Source organism: Crinia signifera, chromosome 1 (genome assembly GCF_055691185.1).
Source record: "Crinia signifera chromosome 1, ASM5569118v1, whole genome shotgun sequence".
NCBI lineage: Eukaryota > Metazoa > Chordata > Amphibia > Anura > Myobatrachidae > Crinia > Crinia signifera.
This window is the reverse complement of record NC_139217.1, coordinates 435,196,796-435,220,882: the sequence shown is the minus strand read 5'-3', so window position 1 is coordinate 435,220,882 and position 24,087 is coordinate 435,196,796. Positions and strand designations below refer to the sequence as shown.

Sequence of the window (24,087 nt, the reverse complement as noted above, 5' to 3'; positions counted from 1 at the left end):
ATTGTTCAGTTTAAGGGCCAGATGCACTAAGCTTCAAAAGTGATAAAATGGAGAGTGATAAACCACCAACCAATCAGCTCCTGCCTTATATTTTTCAAACACATACATTCTCTATATATTTTTCAAACACAACCTATGACATGGCAGTTAGAAACTGATTGGCTGACTGTTTATCACTCTCCATTTTATCACTGGCCCAGAATCTCCATCCAGCTCTGGTCTTCTCAGATCCCATCACTGTGAGACCTTCTTCCCTCCCTCCCCATCTGTAAGCGGTAGCATTAAGCATTGAAACCTCTTGATTGGCACCTCTACCAAATATGTACATGGTTATCCGGTAACATCCTTGTACCAGTTGGTTTAACAATTGTTATTAAAAATAGTAACAATATATAGGATTATATACATCTCTCAGTACTTGACTTAATCCAATTGTATGATTTATTTACAGAGTTGCATAATTCAAGTATTTTATTAACCGCTACTTACTTTATCTTTTATTCTTATCTTCCAGGTCCGTATCGAGACGGCGACAACCTTAAAGTTGGATATCCTTTGACTCTGCATTTACAAATAGAAATACATCGGTCTCACAGAAATGCCAATCTAATTAAAATGCATTCCGCTCCTGCTGAGCACCACAGTTCTGTTTTGCCCTTAGACCTGACTTAAGCTTCTGAAAATAGAAATAATTGATTACTAAATAAAAAGCAGAAACAATGGTGTTGCGGCGATTTCTTGCCTGCATACGGTTATACTTTTTAACGTTTATATAGGTCCCATTGTGATGAATGGCAAGCTGTATGCGCTGTGGAAAAATTATTATTTTAGCATATTAATATTTAGAACAGGGATTCGCTACTAATGGTAAGTGAGATGCTTGCAGGCCAACAAAGGTGCGCAAGGATTATGCTTTAGTTCTGCAAGTTGTAAATGACACATTTTTCTACTATTTTAGTTATATCTTGAACAATAAAATTCAGATTTGAAATTGTGACTCAATGGCAAAAGTACCTGTAACCCAACAGTTGTTCAAATTCCCTCCATACACTGTTAGGGTTTGGCTGGCAACTACAGTACCTCTGTTTATAACTTAATTACATCTTAACGAAGACATTGCTTTACTAAACTGCATTGTGTCCCCATAATTGTTTAAATGGAAATCCTTTGAATCCTTAATGTTTTTGGTTACCGGTTGATGATTTTGAATTCAGGATCGAACAGTTTTTGCCGGTAGGTGGTTTATATTATGACTTTGTTTCCTTTCAGTTCATAGTTGTTCAGATTAAACCCTCCAGCATTGGGGAGGTTTGTGTACTATAGTATAGCTGAAATGTGTAAGTAACCTTAAGTTCTTTGATTTTTCCCTGAAAAAAAAATAATTTCATTGGAAACGTGTGATACCATGTTACAAAAGATGAGCAAAATTTGCAAAGCCGTTGTCATTTAATCAGCATCTTTGAACTCCAGCCTATTATGGGCCTCCATTGAAGTGGAACAAAGTAGGATTGTTCTATACCTAGTGTACCGTGTTTTCTGTGCTTGGGGCAGAGTGAGGGGGAGGAGTATGTGTAGGTGCAGATTAACCGGGCTTGCAAAAGACGGAGCCATGGCCTTGAGATGGTATGGCCATGCCCCTTCAGCAGGGCGCAGCTGCTGCCTCAGAGCTATGCTGCTTTAGGATATCAGACAAGTAATATGTTCCTAATATGAGTAGTGCGTCTTTCAAGGTGGCAAGATGTGGTTGTTCACCCATAGCACTCTTGTGGGTCATATACTGTAGATGTCAAGTACCGTGCATCCTTAGCAGTCAAGCGGTTAAAGTAATATATCAATTGTTTTATGTAGGTTTGGTTTGTGTTACACTTTGAGTATTTCTATTTCAGGTGCTCTACTAAAATCATGCTTCAATTGTGACATATTCTAACACTATGGGGTCATTTTGCTAAGATGAGAGATCTGTTGAAGATGGGATGTTGCCTATAGCAACCAGAAAGATTCTACTTATTTATTAAGCACCTTCTAGAACAGTGATTTCAACCTTTTTCCTTGCGGCACACTAAATAAGATTTTAAAATTGCCAATGCACACCATGAGATCCCCACAGGCCAAAACACATTGGCTCCCACGGGAAAAAAAAACATACCTATTGGCCTCCATATAAAAAACAATCACACTGGTCCCCACAGGTAACAAAAATAAAATACATTGGCCCTTTACATGAAAAGAAGAGACCAGTAAATAACAGTTGAACTGGTGGTGGCTGTAAACTGGTGTGGGCATCTCTAGATCTGGGGACACACTTGAGAACAGCTCAAGGCACACTAGTGTTGCAAAACACTGTTCTAGAAGATAATAGATGGAATCTGGTTGCTATGGGCAACACCTTCAATAGAACCCCCATCTTAGTTAATTTACCCCCTAACAATGGCCCTAGCTGGCTCTCTGATTGTAGTGAATAGGGAATCAGGTGGGAGTAGAAGATGAGTGCTAAGATGATTGCGTAGAATTCTGTTGGGTACATGTGGACAGTCACACATTATCTTGCTGACACTGAAGGTAATTGTTCTCTTGTTTGCAGTACCTGGAGTCCACCTTCAGTATGATTTTCCAGCTCCTTCAGCAAGTTACAGAGTGTGACACAAAGATGCAGGTGCTGCACGTTCTGTCTTGTGTCATAGAGAGGGTGAACCTGCAGGTAACTATCTCCTGGGGAAGGGTAACAGCACAGTGTGACCATGTGTTACCCTGTGCCAGTAAGATGGGAATAAGTAGAAAGGGTTCTGTAATATGTTGTTAACAAAGGGTGTTACTATGAGTTTTCTCCTTTACCTAAAGGGGGGGGGGGGGGGGGTCCATGCTAATATTTTGTTGTAATAATTTGTCCTTTTACATATTTTGCTAGAAACTTTATCTTTTTTATTTCTCTTGGTGCATTATAGTCATCACTTTATAGCCTTTATTTCTTTTGCCCAAAGTCCTGCTGTACTCCCAGCATTGGACACAAAAGTCTCATCTGTAGATGACCCCCACTCCTTTAGCCATATTAATTTAATGGCTTTTGTGGCTGGGCACACCGCTGCCGAATGCGGTAGCTCAACATCAAGGATTTCCCTTTGCAGTCTTTGCCACGCTGGTGGTCGCTAGATGCTAGAAAAAAGTTAAAACATTGGCACCCAACGGGTATTTCCAAGCGTCTACCGTATCCTATTAATAATTAAAGCTTCCCATAAAGAAATAGCTATTTGTGAATAGTGATATAAGAACATCATAACGCCCTGAGGACTCGATTTGCCGTTACCATTTCCAGTGGCTATTTTTTTTGTCTTTTGCTTTTCAATTGTATCATGTATCAGTTGGCAAATGTGATACATAGACGTTGCTTGCCATTTAGAACGCAGTGTTGTGTTTATTGTTGTGACATGTAATGTGTTATATCTGATACTCTATACGTAGATTCGGCCTTTCGTTGGCTCTCTTGTCCAGTACTTACCTCTGCTCTGGAAACAAAGCGAAGAACACAATATGTTAAGATGTGCAATCCTGACAACATTACTTCATCTGGTTAAGGTATCTATCGTTTATGGATGGATTTATTTATTTATTGACTTTATGCTCAAACATTTTGTGTTTTGAATAAGCGTGTTTAGCAAAACAGGCTGAGACTGCCGTATTGGGACCAGTAGGATTTTGGATATTTATATATGTTTGAATATATGCATACCATAATAACATACGGCCCTCATATCGTATATGCTAATCCAGCGGTTCTCAAACTGGGGGTCCTGACCACAAAGTGTGTCCCTGCCTTCTCAGCATGGGGTCGCGACTCAGTGTTGCTGACCATCAGGCTGATGACTTTTATAATCTGTCAATGATTCAAGGAGTCTCAAAGATCTGTTTAGTTGTGTGTTATTTTTGACTCCTCCCATCATGTTGTGCCTCCACAATGCTGCCATGTATGTGCTGTCACATCTGTGACTACACATGTGATGTGATGGGTTATGGTATATTAGACTCCTCCCATCACTCTGTGCCTCCACAATGCTGCCATGTATGTGCTGTCTGCTTACTACACATGTGATGTGATGGGTTATGGTATATTATACTCCTCCCTTCACTCTGTGCCTCCACAATGCTGCCATGTATGTGCTGTCTGCTGACTACACATGTGATGTGATGGGTTATGGTATATTAGACTCCTCCCATCACTCTGTGCCTCCACAATGCTGCCATGTATGTGCTTTCTGCTGACTACACATGTGATGTGAGGGGTTATGGTATATTATACTCCTCCCATCACTCTGTGCCTCCACAATGCTGCCATGTATGTGCTGTCTGCTGACTACACATGTGATGTGAGGGGTTATGGTATATTAGACTCCTCCCATCACTCTGTGCCTCCACAATGCTGCCATGTATGTGCTGTCTGCTGACTACACATGTGATGCGATGGGTTATGGTATATTATACTCCTCCCATCACTCTGTGCCTCCACAATGCTGCCATGTATGTGCTGTCTGCTGACTACACATGTGATGTGATGGGTTATGGTATATTAGACTCCTCCCATCACTCTGTGCCTCCACAATGCTGCCATGTATGTGCTGTCTGCTGACTACACATGTGATGCGATGGGTTATGGTATATTATACTCCTCCCATCACTCTGTGCCTCCACAATGCTGCCATGTATGTGCTGTCTGCTGACCACACATGTGATGTGATGGCCTTCTGCAGTAACTTGCTGGGGTCCTGTAATTATTTTTATTGTCTGATGGGGTCCCAAAGCAAAATAGTTTGAAGACCCCTGTGCTAATCTGATGTTCATCCACGACTGCAGCACCTTACTCAGGCTTCCAGTCCCAGGGGGCCTTGTAAAGCCAAGTAAAGATTCATTGCAGACACAGTACTTGGCCTTGACATGCCCATTTTCCTGAATGCTGTCCACCTCCCTCCCTCTCTGCAGGCGCCTCTGCCTGTCAATCAGGCAGAGGCTTTCACAGTATAGCGTTGCGATCGCTGGACCCGTTCTGCACATTATTGGGACATTGCATGTTGGCTTGCTTATGTGATCCAACCTTAACGAGGGCCTATATAGGTTGAGTATCCCGTATCCAAAATGCTCGGGACCAGGAGAATTTTGGATAATGGATTATTCCGTATTTCGGAATATTTTAATATTTCAATTATGTATTTTGAAGTATCTTGCATGTATGCTGTATAAACACATAAAATACACACAAATATATTTTATTACCACATAAAATACACACAAACATATTTTATTTGTTCAAAAAACAAGGTTTCAAAACAAGAAACAAAATTTGTGTACTATCTCAGATATTGAATTTGAATGCCAAGCAGTCATTTTCTTGCACATATATAGTGCCAGTTACATATCATGTCACCAGTAGTGCTGTTACAAATGTCCCCAGTGAGTTTTTAGCAAAAAAAATATTTTTTTTTCACTTTCTGGAATGTCTGGTTTTCGGAATAATTCGGATAACGGATACTAGGATACGGGATACTCAACCTGTATTGGAAATGGGAACCTAGTCTAAATGCAGAATGCATTGTATACATATCCTGAAGGTCATTATATGAAAAATTTGTAATAACTTTGAACATGAAACAAAGTTTATGTACATACAAGCTCACATTTGTCATACATACTATAATTTTAGATAATATTTTTCATAATTGTTGGGCATTAAACAAAGCTTGTGTAAACTGAACAATCTGAAATAAAAGGTGTTAACCCTTTGGGGTGCCAAGTGGATTTGTCATAATAGGTGTGAAAATTGCCAAACCTTTTCATTCATCATAATGACCTGCAATGTTTACCTTATATAGGAAATATAATCTTTTACAACACAACATATTTTATTTGAATGTATATAACAAATGTGAGCGACGCTGGCATTTTTTAGCCGATATTTTGCACAACTCTCACAGAGATGTTGGTACTCAAAGGGTTAATATCTCAGTCACACTAAAGTCGTATTTTGGCATTTTGACTACGGGAGACTCAACGTGATTGAAACGTATGTCCATGTAACAGTACAGTATGCTTCACCGTCAGTGCAATATGAACATTTTTATTTATTTTCTCTCTGCTGCAATTTCTGCTTAAACCCTGTACATGGTGACCCCACTGCATTCAGCCTGGGAATACTGTGAGCTCTCATGCTAGTGACCCGAATTGGTCTTAAACTTGCCCATTGTTAGCAGTGAAAAAGTTTTTTCCAACAGTTGTAATCCCTCTCAAAAAGCTACAGCATAGGAGACCTGTTCCCAAATCGGGGGATAAATTGTATTATATGCGAAGGCTGCCAGGTGCTGTCGCTGTGACATTTGTACGCCAGCAACTGCACCCCATCTCACACCCTTTGTGGGTTGGTTTCAGCACGAGTTCGCACAAAACATTTGTGTGATTTCCGTCCGCCGCGAAGTGCGGCAGCTGCTGCAATGATTCACACTGGTAAAATCGTCAGGGCTAATAGAATAGACCCCTAAGCCTAACTAAGTAATGTTTAAAAGATAATTGTTTAAAAGCTTCACAATAATTGACTTAAAGGGCATAACTGAATGTACTCGATGTATCTTTCCAATATGTTGCCTTGTAAAATGCTTAACGAAGTAAGGCAATTTTATTGGCAAAACGCAATTTGTTACTAGCTCTATCCGCTAGAGATTTTTTAATGGATTTCAAATTTAGAGTGAGGCCTATGCTAATGATCCTTAACCATAACCATGCTGTAAGATGAGATTTGTAAGCATTGTTACTAACAAGACACACACAACTCCTAACCGTAATATAAATGTGGTTGCCCTATTTATTCTGTCCCCCTCAGTCCGTGGGCCACAAACCTGATCCATTATATATCTATATAAACCTATCTAAACCTTTAAGCCTTCCCTGAAAACTCGCCTCTTCAGCCAAGCTTATTAAATTCTGGAACCGCCCACATAGCCTTCATAAACCTTTCTTATCCAATTACATCCCCACTGTACAGTCCAAACATAGCCTCCCTTTTTTTCTCTTTCTTCACTTTTCCTTCCCATTGACCCCAGGCCAACATTGCTGTGTGACGACCATATCTCACAGCCCACCAAGAACCTTTGCAATCTGGTGGACCATTATGCAATAAACTAGGTGATTCATCGCGCCCTACGGGCGCTCTTCACACCGTCGCAAGGGGCTGCGCCCCCTTAATTTGTGAACGTTTGTATATGAGAAATATGGTTAGAATTGTATGAAAGATGCCCTGTATTGCAACTTAGGTGTCCGCGAATCGCGGGAGGGGGGGTCGCGGAGGGTGCCGCGAATTGCAGGAGGGGGGGTGCCGCGAATTACAGGAGGGGGGGTTGTGGGGGGGTGGATGCTGCGAATCGCGGGAGGGGAGGGATTGCAGAGAATCGCGGGAGGGGGGTCGCGGGGTGGGTTGCCCCAAATCGCGGGAGGGGGGTTACGGGGGCGGGGGTTGCGGCGAATCATGGTAGGGGGGGTCGCGGGGGGTGTGCCGTGAATCACGGGAGGGGGGGTCACGGGGTGGGGTGCCGAGAATCGCGGGGGTGTGTGTGTGTGTGCCGTGAATCGCTGGAGTGGGGGTTGCGGGGGGGGGGGGGGTGGGGGGGGGTGTGACGCGAATCGCCACAAGAAAAAATCAACACAGAAAGGTCAACACATGTAAATGTTGACATAAGTGTGGCACTTCATTGGTGTCCATGTCGACACATGAGAATGAATATGGAAACATTCAAAAAATGAAAAAAAAAAAACTTCAAAAACTCATGTCAACCTTTTTCATTGTCGACCATAGCCATGTCAGTGTTTTCCATGTGCAATTTAATTCTGGAGCTGCTGCGAATCGCGGGGGGGTGCCGCGAATTGCGGGAGGGGGGGTCGCGGGGGTGGGTGCCGCGAATCGCGGGAGGGGGGGTTACGGGGCGGGGGTTGCGGCGAATCATGGGAGGGGGGGTCGCGGGGGTGTGCCGTGAATCATGGGAGGGGGGTCACGGGGTGGGGTGCCGAGAATCGCGGGGGAGGTGTGTGTGTGTGTGCCGTGAATCGCGGGAGTGGGGGTTGTGGGGGTGGGGGGGGTGTGACGCAAATCGCCACAAGAAAAAATCAACACAGAAAGGTCAACACATGTAAATGTTGACATAAGTGTGGCACTTCATTGGTGTCCATGTCGACACATGAGAATGAATATGAAAATATTCAAAAAATGAAAAAAAAAAACTTCAAAAAGTCATGTCAACCTTTTTCATTGTCGACCATAGCCATGTCAGTGTTTTCCATGTGCAATTTAATTCTGGAGCTGCCGCAAATCACGGGGGGTGCCGCGAATTGCGGGAGGGGGGGGGTCGCGGGGTTGGGTGCCGCGAATCGCGGGAGGGCGGGGTTCACAGGGGTTCCGGTGGGGGGTTGCCGCGAATTGCGGGAGGTGGGGGGTCACGGGGGGTGCCGCGAATCGCGGGGGGGGGGGGGGGGTTGCGGGGGGGTGTGACGCGAATCGCCACAAGAAAAAATCAACACAGAAAGGTCAACACATGTAAATGTTGACATAAGTGTGCCACTTCATTGGTGTCCATGTTGACACATGACAATGAATATGAAAACATTCAAAAAATGAAATAAATCTTCAAAAACTCATGTCAACCTTTTTCATTGTCGACCATAGCCGTGCCAGTGTTTTGCATGTGCCATTTAATCCTGGGGCTGCCGCGAATCGCGGGGGGTGCCGCGATTTGCGGGAGGGGGGGGGGGGTTGCGGGGGGTGGGTGCCGCGAATCGCGGGAGAGCGGGGTTCATGGGGGTTCCGGTGGGAGGTTGCCGCGAATTGCGGGAGGGGGGGTCGCAGGGGGGTGCCGGGGTGCCGCGAATCGCCGGAGGGGGGGTTGCGGGGGGTGTGACGCAAATCGCCACAAGAAAAAAATCAACACAGAAAGGTCAACACATGTAAATGTTGACATAAGTGTGGCACTTCATTGGTGTTCATGTCGACACATGAGAATGAATATGAAAATATTCAAAAAATGACAAAAAAACTTCAAAAACTCATGTCAACCTTTTTCATTGTCGACCATAGCCATATCAGTGTTTTCCATCTGCAATTTAATTCTGGAGCTGCCGCGAATCACGGGGGGGTGCCGCGAATTGCGGGAGGGGGGGTCGCGGGGGTGGGTGCCGCGAATCGCGGGAGGGCGGGGTTCACAGGGGTTCCGGTGGGGGGTTGCCGTGAATTGCGGGAGGTGGGGGGTCACGGGGGGTGCCGCGAATCGCGGGAGGGGGGGTTGCGGGGGGGTGTGACGCGAATCGCCACAAGAAAAAATCAACACAGAAAGGTCAACACATGTAAATGTTGACATAAGTGTGCCACTTCATTGGTGTCCATGTCGACACATGACAATGAATATGAAAAAATTAAAAAAATTAAAAATAAATCTTCAAAAACTCATGTCAACCTTTTTCATTGTCGACCATAGCCATGTCAGTGTTTTGCATGTGCCATTGTGGGGGGGTGGATGCTGTGAATCGCGGGAGGGGAGGGATTGCAGAGAATCGCGGGAGGGGGGTCGCGGGGTGGGTTGCCCCAAATCGCGGGAGGGGGGTTACGGGGGCGGGGGTTGCGGCGAATCATGGTAGGGGGGGTCGCGGGGGGTGTGCCGTGAATCACGGGAGGGGGGGTCACGGGGTGGGGTGCCGAGAATCGCGGGGGTGTGTGTGTGTGCCGTGAATCGCTGGAGTGGGGGTTGCGGGGGGGGTGGGGGGGGGTGTGACGCGAATCGCCACAAGAAAAAATCAACACAGAAAGGTCAACACATGTAAATGTTGACATAAGTGTGGCACTTCATTGGTGTCCATGTCGACACATGAGAATGAATATGGAAACATTCAAAAAATGAAAAAAAAAACTTCAAAAACTCATGTCAACCTTTTTCATTGTCGACCATAGCCATGTCAGTGTTTTCCATGTGCAATTTAATTCTGGAGCTGCTGCGAATCGCGGGGGGGTGCCGCGAATTGCGGGAGGGGGGGTCGCGGGGGTGGGTGCCGCGAATCGCGGGAGGGGGGGTTACGGGGCGGGGGTTGCGGCGAATCATGGGAGGGGGGGTCGCGGGGGTGTGCCGTGAATCATGGGAGGGGGGGTTGCGGGGGGGTGTGACGCGAATCGCCACAAGAAAAAATCAACACAGAAAGGTCAACACATGTAAATGTTGACATAAGTGTGCCACTTCATTGGTGTCCATGTCGACACATGACAATGAATATGAAAAAATTAAAAAAATTAAAAATAAATCTTCAAAAACTCATGTCAACCTTTTTCATTGTCGACCATAGCCATGTCAGTGTTTTGCATGTGCCATTTAATCCTGGGGCTGCTGCGAATTGCGGGGAGGGGGGGGGTGCCGCGAATCGCGGGAGGGGGGTCGCAGGGGGGGTGCCGCCAATCGTGCAAGGGGGGGTCGCGGGGGGGTTCTTTTTGCCGCGAATCGCGGGAGGGAGGTCGCGGGGGGGGTGTTTTTTCCGCGAATCGGGGGTGGGGGGTCACGGGGGAGGGTTTGCCGCGATTCGCGGGAGGGGGGGTCGCGGGGTGGTGGTTATGCCGCGAATTGCGGGAGGGGTCGTGGGGGGGTTCTTTTTGCAGCGAATCGCGGGAGGGGGGGTCGCGGGGGTGTTTTTGCTGCGAATCGCGGTAGGGGGGGTCGCGGGGGAGCGGGTGTTTTTGCAGCGAATCGCGGGAGGGGGGGCGCGCGGGGGGGGGGGAGGTTTTGCCGCAAATCGCGGGAGGGGGGCGCTCACCTGGTGGCTGTGGAGTAGCAGTGCTGGGCAACATGGGAAGGCAGTGGGTGTCTGGCACTGTCTGTGGGCTCACTGGGCTGGTTCTCTGTCACATACCTCCCAACATGACCCTCTCCAGGAGGGACACAATGCTCTGTTTCTAGACTTCCCCTTAATGTATGATTGCCATCACCTGTTTTAAACAGGTTAATTTCTCAGAAAGGTGTTCAGCACAGATGAAGGCAATCACACATTAAGAGGAAAGTCCAGGAACAGAGCGTTATAGACACAGACACCCACTTTGAGTGACAGATGTAGCCAAATATATAGGAGATAACAGATGGAGCTGGGCTCCCTCTTGCTGGCGAATCGCCAGACTGTCACGGCTGGCGATCCGCCAGCAAGAAGGCTCTCCATCTGACTGAGACACGCGTGCATCTCACACACACGCGCGTCTCAGTTTCCGGGCGGCGGGGCGCCGGGAACCTGTCCGTCTCTGCTTCAGGGAGATGGACAGGGTTAGGGGGGGGGGTGCGGGGAAGCGGTGGGAACCCCGGGTGACCGCCGACAAGCCGGTGGCGACCCAGGGGAAGCACCGTCGGAAGTGGACATGCGCGCGCGTCCCCTTTCGCAGATACAGATGGCGGCTGGCGATTCTGCCGCCATCCCCTGCAAAGACATGCCCGGCTCCATCTGTACGTATCGTATGCCATGTAGACCATGCAGACAAAAGGAGGGGATTATCTTGTATATGTTGAGGCAGGTCATATTTAGGTAAGTGTAAAAGGCACGTTAAATTGTGAGTAGGCATGAGCTGCTGTTCCAATGTATAGTTAGGTCCTTATGATTGAGCCAATCTTTAAGGCATCTACATATTGCTGCCTGGTTGTATAGTTTAATGTTATGGAAGTTGACCCCTCCATCTGTTCTAGATATTCTTTGTATTATTTTAAACAAAATGACAGGGCAATCACTGCCTCCCCTGACTGCACGTCCCTGACATAGACGTCCTGTAATATTATACGAATGTTACAAAAAGGTGTTTTGTCTTTGCTTTCAATAACGATGAGACCGTGTACGTTTCTGGGAACACATTATGCCCTGACACAAAATAAATGAACAAAGGTCTTCTGCTTGTTGGTGATATTTGCTGATAGATGACTCTGGGAAATTGCTTGATATTTGTTGTTTTATTTTTAAAAACAGGGCTTGGGTGGAGACAGCCAGAATGTTTATCCATTCCTGCTTCCCGTCATCCAGCTGAGTACAGACGTGACACAGCCACCACACATATACCTGCTAGAAGATGGCCTAGAATTATGGTAAGGTTCTTCAAATATTAATGTGATTCCACTGCTTTCTGTTGCTGATGATTTTGCCTGTGTAGAGATTTGGAATCGGTGGGTAAATACGCTGCCGTTTTAAATTTGTCTTCTGTCTAGTGTACTTTTTGTTGTTGTTGTTGTCGTTGTAAGGTATGTGATTGTGTTTCTTTTCTAGACGGGTATGGATCATAGGGTCAACCACATCGGAAGGTCGACATGTCTTTAGGTTGACACAAGCATTAGGTAGACATGGGCTATGTAGACAGTCAAAATGTCGACATGTGGTTTTTCACATTTTTCGTCCTGGGTGTCCACACAGACACCATACCGGTGCACCGCCTCCCCTCACATGGCTCGCTGCACTCGCCAAGCTTCGGGCATGGTGCCTTGCTAGGGACTCCATGCAAAAATGATCTACCCATAAGTGAACATTTAAAGATTTTAAATTTAGAATAGGCCTGAAAGACCCGTCTGGTTTGGGGACTAGGAAAAAAATCAAATAAAATCCCTTTTTCCTTTACTCCTGAGGTGCCGGACTCACTAATTTGTTTATTACTGAAGAATTGAACTTCTTGCATATTGTGAGTCTGGCTAGAATCGCCAGCCCCTGCTATGCGCCAGAAGGGGGTCCACGAGATGCTTGCTCGCCCTGTTCCGACAGAGCTCTCCGCTGCCTCCCAGCTGGTCCTCGCCACCTCCCTGCACCCCACCCCCTAACCCTGCCCATCTCCCTGAAGCGTGGATGGGCAGGGATTCCGCTGCCCACTGCTGCTCACGTGTGTGTGAGATGCTTGTGCGTCTCCATCAGATGGGGCCCCTATCCACCAGTGGAGGGGATCTGGTGAGGGCTGGGGATGTATGAGAGGCACTCCATCTGTATATTGTATCTCTTTCAGGCTGATAACACCTGGTTACGGGTACGCTGCCCTTTTTCTGCGCTTTTGATTTTATTTATAATCTTTTACTATAGCAATAAGACTAGAAGAGGAGATCTAATACAACATTGTGTATATTAAATGATATCAGTTAAATCAGGATTACCTATTTATCCTCTGGGAATGAGTGTAGCCTGATAATTTAAGCAGTTAAATTCCCCTCTGGTGTCCCAATGTTTCCCAATGCAGGGAATCCTGTGACACCTTCATGTGTTAATTTGCTCGATTTCTTTTTCCCTTTAAGGGATCCATGTTTAATATCCATGTAGTGCAGAAGTTTCATAGTTGTTGAAGTGTCATTTTCCGTCTGTGAGTTATTGGACCATTTTCTGCTGTGACAAATGTTAGTACAGGAGCTTAATTTGGTTTCTGTCAAATAGCTCTTAGTATGTAAATAAATGACCCTGATGTTTTATCATAATTATCAGTAGCAGAGATGTGATTTCTTGTGTTAGGCATTGGAAGCCTGTAACAGCCACTTAAGGGGTGTACACACGGAGCTATTGAACAACTTTGACTAAGCCAGGGATGGCCAAACTGTGGCTCTCCAGTTGTTGGGAAACTACACATCCCAGCATGCCTTGCCATAGTTTTAGCATTCCCTAATAGCAAAACTGGGGCAAGGCATTATGGGACTTGTAGTTTCACAACAGCCGGAGGGCCATAGTTTGGACAAGCCTGGACTTAGCGATTTGACTTGGTGCAACAGCGATTTTGACTCAGTGATTTTGTCTATAGGCTTTTTTGAATATACTGGAATTAACATACTTGGTTGATATTTAATTGCAGATCGCCTAGTGAATATCTCCCTCACCAGTGAATACCAGTGATTTTGACTAGACAGCCATCAATCTAGTCAAAATATTGTTGCCTGGCAACTCTTTTTTTTCTAAGCGATATTATAGGGCGATTCGTCTAACCTTGACAGCGATCATTACTAACCATCTAAGCAATTTTGACTATGTATTCAAAATCAATTAGAAGGATCGCTCCGTTTGTACATCCCTTAACCCTTCATACATCCCACCAAAATAGGGTGTTGTTTTTGTTTTTTCTTTGAAACTTTCATAAATACTGTAGAAGGATACCTTTTCCTAGCCTTTGTCTAGCTGAGTTTGAATTTTTTTTTTGTCCGTAAGCTTTTACTAAAAGCAAGTTAAACAAATTGTTTTGCATATTGTATTTGTTTATTCAGTTTATTAATTAAAATTAGGGGTGAGCAAGTTCGGTTTTATTTGGATTTACTCGGTTCTTATAAAAACAAATGAGCAATTTCAGATTTTTTTCTGATTGGCTATCGGTTGTCACGTGTTTTGGATAGCCAATAACATCCTGCTTTGAGATCCGAGTAAAACTGAACTCGTTCACCCCTAGTTAAAATAACAAGCCTTTTTAATTGTTTTTTTAAGTAATGGGTCCTATACAAGGACCATTTTCTAAGCAACCTGACTTCATTTGACTAGATTGCTTAGAAATTAAACACACATCGCAGGGTGTATAGTGCCCATAGCGATAGCGATACTTTGCCCTGTGCGTCGCTATCGCCAAAAGATGTTTAACCAGCCTTCTGGGTAAATCTACTCAGATCGCTTAGCAAGAAGACTGCACATCGCCCCTGTTTTTTGTATTGGGCAGTCAGCGATCTGCGTTAACTTGCTTAATCTCTGGCACTTTCAGAGCGATCCACATTTCGGGAAGCTCAAGGGGAATCTCTCATGATAATTCTCCCATGCTAAATCGCTGGCACAAATCTCTACGATTGTAGGCCTCATAAGTAACCTTCCTGATATTTTGCGTTAGGAGCAGGGCCATCTTAGCGCATGGGCTTACTGGGCAGCTGCCCTAGGGTGCCACAATTCTAGGGTCCTTCGAGCAAGGGTTTTTCTGGGGCCTCTGGAGTTTCTTGTGGGGCTAGTTAAGATTGCTCCCTGGCTGCTTTGGTTGTGAATTACACAAAATTATAGCTGCCGGGAAACATTCTCTACCGGCGTGAATGCAGTTACTGGCGGTACGAACGCTAATTGCCGAATGGCTTATGATAGCACAATGGGTAGACACCGCAGGAAGTTATGATTTTTTTTTTACTTAAGTACTGTAGGGGTCCCATTGCATTGCTTTCCCTATGGCCCACAATGTTGTTAAGATGACCTTGGTTAGGAGTTGGCAGGAGATAACTACAGAGTGAGGTCCGTGTACTGGCTATACACTCAATCCCTGCTGTTAAAATGAATGCGTGATCTGCCCTCTACCTGTTTTCTTGATTACAGGAGCTTTTATATTCCACTAGTCTTAAGGGCCGTCTGACGGACGGGCGAAAGTTTATGCTTGTGCAGTTCTCAAAAGTTTTGTAAAGTGAAAATGTTTTTCATTTACTGGATCCTTATAGGCCTTTAACCCCTTCAGTGGTATGGCTGGAAATTTCTTGGGCTGAGCTGCTCTACAGGAGCGGGCTCTCCCGAGAGATTTCCGTGCATGCCCCTGTTGCTGATTCCTGCCAACTGTTCCCCCAACCCTGTTGCTGATCCAGCAGGCTGCCCCTTCTGTGGTGAGTATTTCTGGGGCAGGCAAACCTGCCGTGGTAGGTTTGTCATGCCCCAGCAAAACCCACCACTCAAGGGGTTAAGGGTCCACTTAAGGTAGTCTGTTTATTGTGTTGTATGCAGTGCCAGCGAGAGTGGGGGGGAGCGGTTACTTTTTCCCCAGGTCTGTTGGAGGAGCCTGGGTCCCGTTCCCCACTCCCTGCTGCAGAGACCGGGCAGTTGGAGAAGAGAGAAGAAGCTGCCATAGCAGCACAGCCTCTCTCCCCTGCTCAGCACATGCTGCTCAGTGCCGTGTGCTGAGCGGAGGAGAGAAGCACCTGCTGCAGCAGCCCCCCCCTGCAAATTGTGTGTGTGTTTTTTTTACAAGGGGTGTGACCACGCCCCCTCCAATTGGCTGCGTCCCTCCCCTTGACCACACCACCATTTTTACTGGGGCCCAGCGGTGCATTCAGAGGCCCTGGTTGTATTCAGAAAGTCATAAGTTTTCCAACAACATTTCACAATGCATGAAAAAAGCAGAAATAGCATGGACCCTTATGACCGCGCCCTTAAGGGGGTCGTCCGATTAAACCCATCTTCGAACTTAGATTGTCCCTTAAGATGTTAAGGTCTGATTTGAGAGTTATCGTGGAACACCCATACACACACACACACACACACATCATTCAATTATATAGATTAGTTACAAGTTGTGGGATTTTTTTCACATCCTAGTGAACGAAGTTGCCAAATTTTAGTTTTATAATTTTATATACTAGACTAATATTCGGGACATTTATGACCGTGTGCAGGGAAAAATGTGATATAATTTCTTGTTACCAATCCAAAATGGGCCATTTTCAAAGCTATGCCAGTTATACCTTGGTTGCTATGAGTAACCACGGCTGAAGTGACACTGCACGTGATTTTGGCATTCAATAGTAACCAACTCTTTTATATTCTTTCTGTGAAGATTTTTCTACAAGTCCGTTACTGACGTTGATCTGGTGAGGGCAGTACAGACACGCTGTTACCATCAGCAGCTGGCAGTGACAGAGACTTCTCTGTAGATCAGACTGGAGAGGCACGGAATAAATCTAACCTGCTTTCTACATGTGCCGAGATCCCTAATATCTCACATTTAGGACTGCCTGCTAAATTGAACAGGAGTCTTCCACAGCTTCTCTCCCTGCAGGGCTCCTTGGTGCTTTATATCATTGTTTTGTTAACATGGATTTTGTTCCACATGAAAAATACAACTGATAGACAATACATGATTAAATATAAAGAATGCTGCGGCTTGCTACTCAATTTGTATTGACTGCTGTGATTTATCCGCTTTAAAGAAATACACTGCATACACTCTGCAGGGATTTTCTATTTGCAAATGACATCACACACAGTTCTAGTCTTCAGTCAGTTACAGCGCCCAAGGTTTTCTGACATCCAGAAGATTTTCTGAGCACAATCCCAGTATGACTACTGGACCAATCATAATGGGAGGAGGTTGGAATACACTAGTTTAAGAAGTGATGAAGTCGCAGCTCCCAGATTATAGGGACATTAGAACTATACAGGTTGAGTACGAGACCACAAGCATTTTGGATAAGGGATTTTTACGTTTTTTGTAATTTTTTTTTCTCTTTTGTCCATCCTGGTGACACAGCTCAACCATGGGATGTAGGAGGGTCCGCAGGAGCAAGGCACCTATGCTGACTTCTTTGAGAGGCAGGCTCCTCCATACTGCATCCCAGAATTCCTCAGTTCGTTTTAGTTGCCCACCGGAGTGGGTGCTGTGCTGACTGGCTGCGTTAGAGTAGCTAGGTGTTTGTTATTTTATCAATATTCACTAGTTAGTGCAGGCACAGTGTGTAACTTCCACAGATAGTATATGCACACTGAGAGCGCAGCAGAGGCTGTCAGCTCTCTGTGTGCAGAGGGACGCTGTCTGCCCTCTTTGCACAGCGCTTCAACCTCCATGAAGAGAGGTTTCATGGGCCCCAGGGTGAGTCCTGAACCAGCTCCCTGCTTAGGGCAGGATCTTTGGGGACGGACCCCCGCTATGATTGCCGCCATTTTCAGGGGTTTATAGGCTGAAATCCAAAGATGGAGTTGAAGCCTATTACAGGAGTTCAGCATAGCTGGACGCTTCCATGTGGTCCCAGAAGGAGGGGAGACACTGGAGGGGAGGAGAAACACTTGGTAGGAGCGGCTAAAGGGGGAAAAGGCACCAATAGGCTTCCTTCCCCGCTGAAGCAGAGACTTGGTCTCTTCCTGCTCTCTGGTCTGGCACCCTTTCTCTCCACACTGAGTAGCTGAAGGAGGATTTACACTGCAGTTCAGAGTGGAAGTTTCTCTTGGGCAGCGCTTTCCCTGGTGATCGCTGTGTATCCATTTCAGCAGTGCAGACAGATAAGTACAGGGTTACATTATTCTGTACATTCGCCTGACATTGTGCACTGTGTGTAATTATGACCGAAAGGTGTAGTGCTGCTGCTTTTGGGGAGGGAGCAGCCACCTGCCATGTTAATTACCTGCAGATTTTGTGGTGTTAAATTAACTATTGAACAGATGGATCGGGGGGATTTGTGCCCCTCATGTGAGTCTGTGCCCAGTGGGGCTCAAGCCCAGAGGTCTGAGCAGTCTGAACCTGCATGGGCGGCGGCCTTGGGGAGGTCTATGAATGCTTTGGTACAAGCTTTAAATAGGCAGAGAGATGACCTTGTGAAATATCCTGGCCCCTTTTCCCCTCTCAACCATTTGTGGGCTCTATTACCCAATCTCAGGAGGACCCAGCCTTACTGCAGGTTATGCAGGACACTGAATGCATTTATGGAACAGCTTGCCAAAACCCCTGAGGTTACTTCTCCCAGACACCCCTTATCTACACCTCCTTTGTTAAATTTAGATTCTGATGAGGAAGGTGTGTGCGCTGAGGATGTCTTTTGGGACCAGAGGGAAGAAGTTTCATCTTATGTCCCGGAATTGAGCATTTGATCCTTGCAGTTAAGCAGACTTTAAATCTTTCAGAGGAGGATAAAGTGCCAGCTCATTGTGTATTGAAGAAATTACGCAGAGATTGTTACCTTTCCCTCAGGTGAGGGCATGACAGCATTACTGGGAGAAGCATGGAAAACCCCTGATAAGAGGCTTCTCATGCCTAAAAGATTTGCTAAAATGTACCCAATGCCAGAGGAGCATGTCAAATTATGGGAAAAGACTCCTTTAGTGAATGCGCCTGTTTCCAGGTTGTCTAAATCCACGGCTTTACCGGTTTAAGGGGGTACTGCGTTTAATGACCCTGTGGACAAGAAAATTGAGGGCTGCCTTAAGGCTGTGTTTGAAGGGGTGGGCTCTACATTACGCCCTATTATTGCCTCTGCATGGGTATCCTATGCCAAGATGAAGTGGGCTGAAGCCTTATGTAATCAACTCCAGCCTGACTCTGAAGCTTTTGCCTTGGCTGAAAAGTTTAAGTGTGCTGCAGAGTACATTTGTGAGGCTGGGGAAGAAGGCACCAAGATGGCGTCAAAAGTGTCGGCCACATCCGTGACAGCAAGGAGAGCTCTCTGGCTTAAGGCTAGGGAAGCTGACAGCGAATCCAAGAAGTCACTAGAGGCCTTGGCTTTTAAGGGAGAACTTCTTTTTGGGGCAGAACTTGAGTCCATTATAAAACACGCCACGGGGGGAAAGAGCACTTTCCTGCCCACCATGTCTAAGCACTCAGTGTCCACGTTTGGGGTTTTTAGGCCGTCCTTTTGTTCCTCCTTTCGAGGGGGTGCGTCTAATAGGAAAAGGAAAGTCTCCCGCCAGCAAAGGGAGGGCACCCAGATCCCTGTTTGAGGCCTTTGCTAAGAAACACCCGTCCAAGAGTGAGGATAAGTGCTCAGCATGACGGGGCTGAGACTCCCCGTTCTGGGTTCAGAATGAAGGGTTGCCTCCTGCAGTTTCGAGATATGTGGAACATCTCCACCATGGACCCTTGGGTTCTCTCCATAATTTCTCAGGGTTACAGAATAAATCTATGGGGGGCTCCCCCAAAGAGATTTCTTCCAACACCCCTACCACAGGAAGTTCGCTTGCGGAAAGCCCTCTTGGGGGCGGCAACGTCACTTCTCGAGAAGGGAGTGGTGGTTCCGGTGCCTCCAGGAAGAAAGAAAGAAGGGATTTTATTCCATTCTTTTCTTGGTCCCCAAACCAGACGGGTCTTTCAGACCCATTCTAAATTTAAAGTTTTTAAACCTACACCTGTGGGTGGACCACTTTCGCATGGAATCTCTTCAATCAGTGCTTTTAAGCATAGAGTCTGGAGAATTTCTAGCATCGGTGGACATGCAAGATGCTTATCTTCATGTGCCTATCTGCAGAGAACATCAGTCTTTACTGCTTTTCGCGATAGAAGAAACTCATCTACAGTTCCAGGCCCTACCTTTTGGCCTGGCCACAGCACCAAGAGTCTTCACAAAAGTGATGGCTGTCATGGCAGCGGCTCTCATGCTAAAGGGGATAGTGATTATCTCATACTAGGAACACCACCTGTTCAAGGCAGAGTCGGCAGAGAAGTTACAGGAACATCTGGCCATTTCGACAGTTTTTCAGAGAGTGTGTGGTTGTTAAATCTCCCAAAATCTCATTTGACACCCACTCATAGACTTCAGTTTCTGGTGGTGATCTTGGACACATACCTGGACACATCTTGGACACATACCTACATCGTGTTTTTCTTCCGGAGTCCAAAGCGGTGGACATTCGCCAGTTGGTCCTGTTGATTCTTCAGTCTTTAAATCCAACAATATGACAGGGTGTGAAGCTGTTAGGCAAGATGGTGGCAACCTTCGAGACACTGCAGTTTGCAAGGTTTCACTCAAAAACCTTTCACTGGAACATTCTGTCCTGTTGGTCAGGAAATTCAAAAATCATGAAACAGCAACTGCTGTTGCTGTCTCATTAGACAAGGGACTCCTTGATCTGGTGGACAGATCTGGAGTTTCTGCAAATGGGGTGTTCCCTTTGCTCATGGGATTGGCTGGTTGTCACGACTGATGCCAGTCTCAGGGGCTGGGGGGCGGTGGTCCTGCACCTCAGATTGCAGGGTCTGTGGTCCAAGGAGGAATCCAGACTACCGATCAACATCTTGGAGCTCCGGGAAATTTGGAAGACCCTTCTACAGGCAGAGGATCTCCTGAAGGGATCACATATACACATACAGTAAGACAGTGCCACGGCTGTGGCTTATCTGAATCATCAGGGCGGGTCTCGCAGCATGATGGCAATGCAGTAAGTCTCGCAGATATTTCAGTGGGCAGAAGTGAACATTCCTAATCTGTCAGCTGTGTTCATTCCAGGGATCCGGAATGTAGAAGCGGATTTCCTCAGCAGGGCAAAGCTGCTGGAAGGAGAGTGGACGCAACATCAGTCTTTCAGGAAATAGTGACTCTCTGGGGGCTCCCAGAGATAGACCAAATGGTGTCCAGACACAACTGTCAGGTTCCCAGGTTCTGTTCTCAGATCAGTGATCGGACCACGTGGGCAGTGGATGCCATGACAGTTCCGTGGTGTTTCAACCTCGCCTACGCGTTCCCTCCATTTCCTATGATTCCTCGGGTCCTAAAAAGAGTGAGGACGCAGGAGATACAAGTCATACTGATTGCACCAGACTGGCCCAGGAGGTCGTGGTATTCAGAAATACTGAGGTTGTCGACGTTCCTTACTAAGGAAGAAGGGTTTTTTGGATGCTGTTATCCAGACTATGCTTAGGGCTCGCAAGCCTGCATCCGCAGCAAATTACCATCATGATTGGAAGATCTAGATCAGGTGGTGTGAATGACAGAAGGTACACACCTCTAGGTTCAAGGTCACTAGACTCTTGGATTTTCTCCAGGATGGGTTTTCAGCAGGGCTTAGCCTACAGTCCTTTAAAGGTACAGCTGTCGGCCTTATCCATTTTCTTTCAGAAAAAGGTAGCTCTTTTGCCAGAGGTACAGACCTTTTTGCAGGGATTTATGAGACTTAAACCCCCATATAGGAGCCTTTAAGGTCGACTGATCTTAAATTTCTTTCTTGGAAACGTACCTTTTTTTTGGCCATAGCTTCGGCTAGGCGAGTTTCAGAATTGGGGGCCTTGTCTTGCAAGTCTCCGTTTCTGATTTTCCATGATGACAGGACTGTGCTTAGAACAGTGCCTACATTTCTACCTAAGGTAGTTTCAAGTTTCATTTAAACCACGAGATTGTGCTCCCGGTGTTTTGCCCTCCTGAGGAGGCTAGAAATAGAGACAAGTTGAAGAAACTAAAGGGGTTCACGCACTAGGCGTGTGAGCAGCGCTAAAAGAATTTAAACCAATTTCAAGGTATAAATAATTTTACTATTTAAAAAGGAAAATACATATATATATATATATATAAACACTGGATACACATGTAAAATGTACAATAAAACAATAGTTTAAAATTCACGCCACAGGACAATGGAGATAGGCCCAGGGGAAGGGGTAAAAGGCTTTGGGGTGCAGTGGGTCACAGGTAAGTTCACTTTACCGGAAATAAATGACCTTTGAGTCCAGGTAAGTCCACCTCGATAGCAATCGGTGTAAATCCTCACTAGTGTTCACGGTTGTATGGCCGTTTTTGGAGGTAGATGTAAACCATGGGCTTCCGCTGTTCCACTGGAAGTTTTAATCCTGGTGGACTATTTTGGATATCCACCAGGGAGGTCCAGGGTGCGGTGTCCGCCAGAAGATGGACAAACACTGGAATAGGGCTTCTGCTCATAGGGTCCTCCTGCTGAATTGGCTGGATGTTTGTAGGCCGTGTGGGGGAGACCTGTAGAGCAGTGTCCGCCACACAGTGTAGTTTGGATGGTGGAGGGGTACCTGGAAACTGGAAGTCCACACTGGGCAATTGTATAGAATAAGGGTCCTAGGCGTGAAGTGCAGAGGTATCCACCTGACGCATTTCGCTGCCAACTGCAGCTTTATCAAAGGTGCTTAGCATTGCCTCTGGTGTGGGTATATATACCTTGGTATATATACCAAGTTTTTTGGAATATTTCTGTTTTTGGGTATACGGATAAGGTATTCTCAACCTACATACAATAACTTGTGCATTACATGCAAAACTTGGTACCTGTTGTTCTGAGGAGTGGGGATGTGATGTAGGCAACGGTTTACCAAATGCAACCTCACTCAGAACCTTACATTACTTTGCGGAAGGGGCAGTGCTATAATACAGTTAATTGTAATTCTACTTGCCACTTGCACTTAGTAGCACTGTGCTGACTGACTATGCACAAAGCGTCGGCTCAGTGTAAACCAGTACAACCAGCACATAACACACTTTGGTATGGGGCTTCTCAATTTTTTTCTTGAAATTGTTGTAGTGGTGAAATTGACACAAAAAAATCTCTTGTTGACATTGCTCATGTCTAACTCCTCTGACTGTCAACCTTGTGCATGTTGACCTAATTACTGTGGACCCTATGATTCTCGGCTCAGTATACTGACATCGCATTTCCCACTGCGGGTACTCTGACTGGGGAGTGAGCGCAATGGCGCCCATTGCGGGCTCACTTTCCTTGCCATGCTGCGGGCTTTGTTGCTCGCTGCGCTCACCATACTTTCTGTTATGCCTGTATTGGGGTCATGGACCCCCACGAGTGAGAGTATCCGCTGTCAGTCCAGATCCTGACTGTTGAGCATTTAAATAGTTGGTATTCCGATGTTGGGGTACTGACCATCAGAATCCCAGCTTTTGTGCCATGATCCGGCACCCATGATTCACATTCGTACTTTGTTATAATGACTCCTACAATACAAATTTGTCCAACTTTGAATTGTGGAGTGTTATTTGATTCATGAATTCCCAGAAAGTGATGGAAAATGTTCAGTAATAGGTGACCAAATGTTTCTTCAAAGTTCTACCCATACTCCCCTAGTTCTGTGAATTAATCTTTGTTAGCAATGGGGAGGAAATGATGGTATGAGTGAGGGAATGAAAAGCTCATGGGTGCCATGCCTGTGAGAGATTACAATCTAGACTCACGCCTTATAAACTAAATAGGTAGAGAAGTTCCCCATAGCAAACAGTTAGCTTCTTGCTATAATATGATATTATATCCTAGAATATACTGTACATGATAAATGGAAGTTAGAAGCAGATTGTTATATATATATATATATATATAAATAATATGTGTGTGTGAATGGTACTGTAAGATGTTTCCTGTTTCTTTCTAGGGTAGTGACATTGGAAAACTGTATATCGGTTACTCCAGAGCTGCTTCGGATCTTTCAGAACATGTCTGCTCTGCTAGGTGGGTAACTTATGTATTTATATATGTTCCCTTTTGGTTTTATTTTGTAACAATATGAATAATTGTTGCCACTATTATTTATGAATACTATTAATAAATATTTCTAACATGTTTTGTCTAGTAGGTAGACTCCATCATGGTCTACCCACTACTAGACGAAACTCATTGTAAATGTGCTGCTGTACATATGAACATCCCATGGACAGA

General features: G+C 45.7%; 1 protein-coding gene across 5 annotated transcripts in view; it reads left to right on the top strand.

Moving 5' to 3' along the window:
- The window catches only part of IPO11 (importin 11), a 376,178-nt gene that overhangs the window by 159,809 nt on the left and 192,282 nt on the right, over positions 1-24,087 (top strand). For all 5 annotated transcript variants that reach the window (XM_083153175.1, XM_083153179.1, XM_083153188.1 and 2 more), the window contains exons 17-22: positions 515-548; positions 1,193-1,233; positions 2,582-2,698; positions 3,457-3,570; positions 11,998-12,113; positions 23,804-23,880. In XM_083153175.1, coding sequence (XP_083009301.1) covers positions 515-548; positions 1,193-1,233; positions 2,582-2,698; positions 3,457-3,570; positions 11,998-12,113; positions 23,804-23,880 — 499 coding nt within the window. The remainder of the gene's footprint in view (positions 1-514; positions 549-1,192; positions 1,234-2,581; positions 2,699-3,456; positions 3,571-11,997; positions 12,114-23,803; positions 23,881-24,087) is intronic.